This window comes from Trichechus manatus, unplaced genomic scaffold, assembly GCF_000243295.1.
Source record: "Trichechus manatus latirostris isolate Lorelei unplaced genomic scaffold, TriManLat1.0 scaffold00028, whole genome shotgun sequence".
Classification (NCBI taxonomy): domain Eukaryota; kingdom Metazoa; phylum Chordata; class Mammalia; order Sirenia; family Trichechidae; genus Trichechus; species Trichechus manatus.
Genome location: NW_004443964.1, coordinates 7,170,430 through 7,177,253, shown reverse-complemented (window position 1 = coordinate 7,177,253; position 6,824 = coordinate 7,170,430). Strand labels below are relative to the sequence as shown.

Below are 6,824 nucleotides of genomic sequence, written 5' to 3'. Positions count from 1 at the left end.
AAGTACAATAAAAAAAAAATTTAAAAAAATAAAACAAAGGTATATATTTTTTGTTTATTAGATTGGCCAAAATGAAAAAAAACTGCCAGCAATTCCCAGAATTAGTGAAAGTGTGAGAGTATAAATTTGTACCAGCTTTCTAGAGGGCATTTGATATAATACATATCAAATATTTAGGTTTGCATTTTATCGGAACCAGCATTCCTACTTCCAGAAATTTACTCTAAGTAGATAATCAGCTATATACAAGGATAGTCTTATAAAGATGTTAATTTGTAAAATACTGGAAATACCCTAAGTAGCCACTAGTTGGGGATTGCTTATCAAAAATCAAAGTATGTTCATAGAATGGAAAGCTATATGTGGTAGCGTGAGACTTATCTTTATTAATGGATGTGAAAAGTTGCCCAAAACATACTGAATCAAAACCAAAAGGCTCAAAAGCAAATATGAGTCCAACTACCTATGTTATATAAAATTATGTGCATAGAGGTACACTTACCTAGCTGTGTGATCCTGATAAGCTGCTTAACCTCCCTAAGCCTCAGTTTTCTCTTCTATAAAATGGGGATGACAGTAGCTGCCTCATAAAACTATTTTATTATAAAAATTAAATCATAAATACTGTGCTTAGAACAATACCCGGAACATGACTATCATGACAATTATAACTAGACACAGATGTCTGGAAGTATGTTCATCACAATGTTACCAGTAGCTCCCTCTCACAGATGGGATTTCAGGGTAATTGTAATGTCTTTTATACTTCATATTTTTTATAGCAATTAATCTGAAAGTATTTTAAAGATTGCTTCTGGATTCAGGCTTCCTTAACAATTTCTTTTTCTTCTGATAATACCTACTTTTTCCTACTGTCCATTATATGTGAGCCTTTGTCTGTGGCCACCTGGGTCCACTCTGGGTCTCCAGACAGAAATCCCAGCTCCCTGGGTGGAGGCTGACAGCCTGGCCTCACACTCTGGGTACCCTAGGGATGCAGACTCCCACACTACCCCTTTTCTGTATTAAGTGGGACCCCTGCCGGGATCTGTACTGTCCTGGTCTTGTCTCTCTGCCAGCAAATGCAAGGCAAGGTCAAACCTAAGCAGGACCGAAGGAAATCTAACTTGGCCTACTATCAATATGGCTGCCTCTCAAACTTACCTAGTTCTTTCCATCTTCTCCGCTGATCTGGTCGGGCCACTTTCTTCACTGTTGCATGAACAGTCTTGTTTAGCCCCACCTCTGGGTCTTTACTCAAGTATTTCCTCCTCCCGAGGGTACTCCTCAGAGCTCTAGTGGCGCAATGGTTAAGTGCTATAACTACTAACCAAAAAGTCAACAGTTCAAATCCACCAGCCACTCCTGGGAAACCCTACGGGGTTTTACAGCATACCTTACTCTTCCCTCAGTGACTCTTCAACAAAACATAGCTCATCCCTGAAACTTTTAGCTCAAGCTCAACCTCCTCCATGAAGAGGAACCCTCAATGATCTAACAGATAAACTACCGGAGCTGAAAGGGATGTTAGTGATCCTCTCATCAGGAGTCACAAACTTTTTTTGTAAGGCCAGACAATAAATATTTAATGTTTTGTGGGTCATATGGTTCTGTCACAGCTATTCACCTCTGTCACAGCACAAAGGCAGCCACACACAATATGAAAGGCGTGTGTTCCAATAAAACTTTATTTATGCACACTGAAATTTGAATTCATATAATTTTAATGTATCATGAAATATTCTTTTGATTTTTTTTCAACCATTCATAAATGTAAAAATCATTCGCAGCTCAGGGGCCCTACAAAAATAAGCACAGGCTCTGTGTCACCCACGGGCAGTAGGGCAGGATGTTTGCAGAGCCCTGCTGTCTTGTTTCACAGCCTTATCTTTAGGAGAGAAGTCAGACCCTGAGAAGCCCCAAGCACAATGCCCAACCAACATTAAACTGACAGGGATGGGACCAAACCCCAAATTTTCAGTACAAGTGCTCGAAACAGGAATGTTAAATGGAGGAATCATACAATGCCATTTTTCTCTTTGAACTACAAGCCTATATAGTTGGCTTTTTTATTATAGTTTTCTTGTTTTCTAGCCTTAGATTTAGATTAAGTTCCTTGAGTACAGGACAGGGCTTCGAACTGGGTTTATTCAGGTTCAAACCCCTGCTGAGAATTTGCATTTCTAACAAGTTCCCGGGAAGTTATACATAAGAATCACCTGGGGATCTTGTTAAAAGGTAGATTCTGATTCAGTATCTCTGAATATCAAAGCCCTGGTACAGGAAGCCTGTCTTATATTTCTTGTATAGCCCCTCTAGGCTCCTCCCCTGAATTTAATATTAGTGTCTGCCCACAGTAAAATTCAATTTTCAATTCACAGTAAATAACAATTCATATTTCCCCGAGGAGAGAAGACTTTACTACATTCCTTTAAAACATGTAAAACACTTAAAACCCCACCCACAGTTTCATTAAGGTCTCAGATATAAATAGCCACTAGACTAAATTCATTACCTTATAAATGTGTACAGGCATATATTTTAGAAAAATGACAATTTTAGGTTTGCTTAAATCACAATTGAAGGTATGTTACTAAATTCTCATGAGGCTTTCTCTCATAGTAAAGTCTGAAGCAACTAGCTTTTTATCATTCGTACCCTCAAATCAGCAAAGATACTTGAAATATTATAATATTACAATCAAATTTAAACTTGCTTCACTCCCTGAAGATTAGAATTATTTTCTTCATTGTTTACAGTGATTTACTTTGGCCAGCTTAAAATCTTCAGAGCCCTAACGGGCTGCAAAACATTTTTGGCCTTTGGCCTTAAAAAAAAGAAAAAAAAAAAAAAAGACACTAGTACCCAAATACCAGCTTAAAAGACAGTCACAGCTCTGACTAGGGCAACTTTTAAAGGTCTATGTTCCTCTTGCAACAGTAGGTAATACCTATACAATGACGTCAGTGCTGTAGAGACCATTGGTAACAGCGAGACATCCCCAAACAAAGGATTTGGATCATAAGACAGAAATTATTTCAATCTTATTCTTTAAGATCCTACTATACTTTCTGAACTACATATATAATAATTAAATCAAAATTACATATTGAAGACTCAACAAAAATGTCCCTGTACTATGAATAGCAATTTTTAAACAAATTTCTCGCTCTTCCTTCTCTCTTTAAATCCCGGAGTTCCCATATGATTTCTGCAACTCATTCCCTCCCAGCCCAAATGTATAACATGCTTATGGAGCCAGAAAAACGGTACTGGAGAAGTTTGGGAGAACCCGGTGAGATTATAGAAGAAAGGGTGAGAAGTAAATAAAAGGACAATGCTACAGCCCCGAGATCACACTACGGGAGGCCAAACTGATGACAAAAGGCAAATTAAAACACTCATTTTGCAGAATCAAAAATCATTTGTCTCACATTTCAAATGTACCGCATCAAGACCACTAGCATGAGGATACATTTGACCTGGTTGCTGAAATTCTTGATGGAAGCACTCAACTGAACTCAACCCCAAAGCATAAAATCCAGATGACATGTCATCATTCCAACAACTGGAGTCTGACCAGCAGAAAGTTGACCTCATTGTACAAAATGAACAACCAAGGCTCAATTTGTTCCAGTGTCCCCTGCAGAAAATTCTCTCATCGGAAGGAAGACAACAGAAGAGGCAGTGACTGGTATTCTGGTAGGTCTCTACTACTCAAGTTCCCCATCCTCCCACGAACCACTACGTAATTTAGTTTTTTTAAAAAACAAAACCGTATTCACCCGTTCTACACTGTAAATCTGAAAGAAATGAGTTGAAAAAGGAACATCATCTCCAGTGCTTTCTACTAAGACTCATCTGTTGAGGCTTCTTTTTGTTCCCAAGTTGTCTAACCCCTGTGAGATACTGCTATTTCAGGCTGTCTTTCTTAGCCCCACAAAATGGCTCCCTTTGTGCCACTTGCCCAGGACCCCAAGGCTGGCTACACAAGCCTGCGGGTAGTGATCAGTGGCGAAAAGGTGTCCAGAAAAAGTGGAATCTAAGCTTCCTTGAAGCCTTGAGCAGGATCCCAGAGATGCCTGTAACCCACTTCAAAGAACGGTATGCAATTAGCCGAGACAATGTGGACCCCTTCCACAGAATCCAGACCCTCCCTACAATTTAGGCAAGGGCTTGGGTAAGGATCCCAGCCCAAACACCGCGCCCAGTGCCCTCTCCCCAAAACACTGTGGGACGAGTGGCAAGAAGGGCCCCCGTTTCCCAGGTGAAGACACTACGGAAGAGACAATGGATGTCTCCGGCCCCGCCCAAGAACAGGAAACCTCCTCCAGCAAAGGGAACTGGGGCCAGGGATGAACTCATTAGGAAACGTCAACGGGGTAAGCCAAAAAGGTGGATGCAGAGCCCGAGGTCCGAATGTTTGAGCGCAGAAAACCCCCTCGGCCTGGCTCGCTCCTCCTTCCGTTCTGGGGTGGGCGCGCGAGGGGAAAGAGAAGGGGTCTTTCCTTTGTTAGGAGAGGGGAGGAACCTGGAAGAGGGCCGGACGATTGGGTCCAGAAGCGGCGGGTGTCGCGCTGACCAGCCCCGCCCGACCTCAAATACCACCTGCCGGGCAGGCCCGAGTGCGGAGGTCATCGGTCAGGATCCGATCGCCGCACCCGAGCGCGATGTCAGCCACATGCCCCCAGTCAGAGGCAGGAGCGCGTGGCACGGGGGGGTGGGACAATGGGGCCTGGCCAAGGCGCCCCGGAGGCTCCCGGGCACCGGAGCGAGGAGTGGGGGGCGACTACCGCCCCGGGGCTGAGCCAGCCTCTGCAAAGGAGAGAAAGCGAACCGCTCCGCACGCTCGCATTGACGAACACCCACCATGCAGCCAGAGGCGGTCGACAGTCGGTCTCCACCCAGCCCTCACTGTGGGGCAAGAAATGAATGGAAGAGAAGAGGGGGCCGGGGCGGGACCGGCGCGCCCGGCTCTCCAGGCGACACAAAGGCGGCGCTGATAGCCGAGTCCCTGCCGCCCACCGGGCGGGAGGACGGCGCGCCGGTCACGTTACTGCCAACGACCGGCCGCCCGGACCACACGCGGCCCTTCCTGGCAGCGACTCTCTCCGCCCCTCAGCCCGGCTCGAGTCGGGTAGAGCCCGGGGGACTCACCGGGAGCTGTTCCTGCTGTTGGGGTCGACGCCCTTGAAGGTTGTGGTGGTGGTCATGGCGCCGAAGAGCAACACGAGGAGACGCGGAGAGCCGGAGCCGAGGGGCGCAGAGTACCTCCACAGCCGGCGACCGCTGCAGGAGCCTCCGCCACCGCCCGTAGCCCGGATACAGGTTTTATAGAGTCCTCAGGCCCCGCCCCCTCCCCGCTAGCATTGGCCGATTCAAATAGGTCTCTTGGTTCCTATTGGTTTCCTGAAGTGTCAAGCACAGTACAGCGACACAAGTGGCTCCGGCGGCCCCTGCTCAGTCTAAGCCTGCCCCCTTCCTGGACCGGGAGGGTCTGGGTAAGTTCTCCCCCTCCCCCACCTCCAAATCTCGGCGATGATTGGACCAAGGGTGAACCTGCCCCGTGCGCGGTGCAAGTTGTGCTCCCTGTCACTGTAAAAAAGTTACCTGATAGAGGCAAAAGCTCACTGTGGGGTGTTGCAACCGGCAGGTCAAGGGCAGTTTTGTCGTTACTATTCACTCCTTTGCCTTACACATAGTGGAATGGTAAGGGCATCCTCCTTAAGGGATGAAAATCACTGCTACAAGTTGACATTTATTGACTACCTACTGTGTGTCCCATTTGGAAACCTGACAGTCCCAAAGCAGCGGCACTATGAGTCAGCAACAGAAAGCAAGCCAAGACGATCCTGAACCCTTTCAAAGCGACTAGAAATTCTTTACAATTTAAAGTTACCATTTAGCTGTAACGGGTGATGCGTGCGGTGGACCAAAATTACAGTCGTTCCGATTTGGGGGCCTGTTCTAAGGCTGATGAATGCCGGGCGGCGGGGAACTTGCTAGAAGACAGCCCTGGCCTCTGCAGCTGTTTATAACCCTTCAGTCAGGACTCTTCCACCTGTCTGGGTAAATCTATCCCTGCAACAAATGCAGACACATTTGGAGGACTCAAGAATGACTGTTTAGAAGATCATAATAGAAACCTCTTGGCCAAACCAGAGGAGGCAGTTGACCGGTAACCCCTTCTCATGTTATGCATGTTTCCTCCACGCACAGCTCTTTCCCAGTCTCAGCATTTCCATAAAACGTGAACTACATTCCTCTTTGCAGGGCCTCCTCCAGCCATGCAGTTAGACGTTTGTATTCTGAGCAGTCTCAGTTAACCACTCTCCCTGGGCTTCATGAAAAGCCAGAGCTAAGTTCTCTTCTAGAAGGCAGGGGTCATACATTTATGTGCCTACCACAACAACATGAAGCGCACCACTTGAGTTAGAATCTCCCCTCCTGGCGTATTCTGAAAGCTGAGCCTTTCAAAAAACTTCCCAAACTCTTTCTCACACACCCTTTCAGACCAGTCTACTCCAGTGGCATGCCCTCCTCAAAAATCACGTAATTATGGATGAGAAGAGGCAGTAGACTATGGTGGTTGCCAGGTCAGGCTCTCACAGGAGAACCCTGGGTGTGGATCACGCCTCTTACCCTTTCTGAGCATTAACTTCCTCATTTGTAAAATAAGGATAAAATAGTACCTGGACTCCATAGGGTTGTGAGGATTGAATGAAGTAATGGATGTGAGATGCTTGGTACAGTGCTCAACATATTTATAGTCATCAACGTGATAACCATTTTATTATCAGAATTATTTGGAAAGTAATCACTTT

General features: G+C 45.8%; 1 protein-coding gene across 2 annotated transcripts in view; it reads right to left on the bottom strand.

The window, feature by feature from the left end:
* The window catches only part of JPT1 (Jupiter microtubule associated homolog 1), an 18,275-nt gene extending 12,948 nt beyond the window's left edge, over positions 1-5,327 (bottom strand). Inside the window, exon 1 of one of the 2 annotated variants that reach the window (XM_023729248.1) lies at positions 5,158-5,327. In XM_023729248.1, coding sequence (XP_023585016.1) covers positions 5,158-5,213 — 56 coding nt within the window. In that variant the 5' untranslated portion in view covers positions 5,214-5,327. The remainder of the gene's footprint in view (positions 1-5,157) is intronic. The other variant, XM_004374157.2, reaches the window with a different exon arrangement.
* Positions 5,328-6,824: the final 1,497 nt, after the last annotated feature.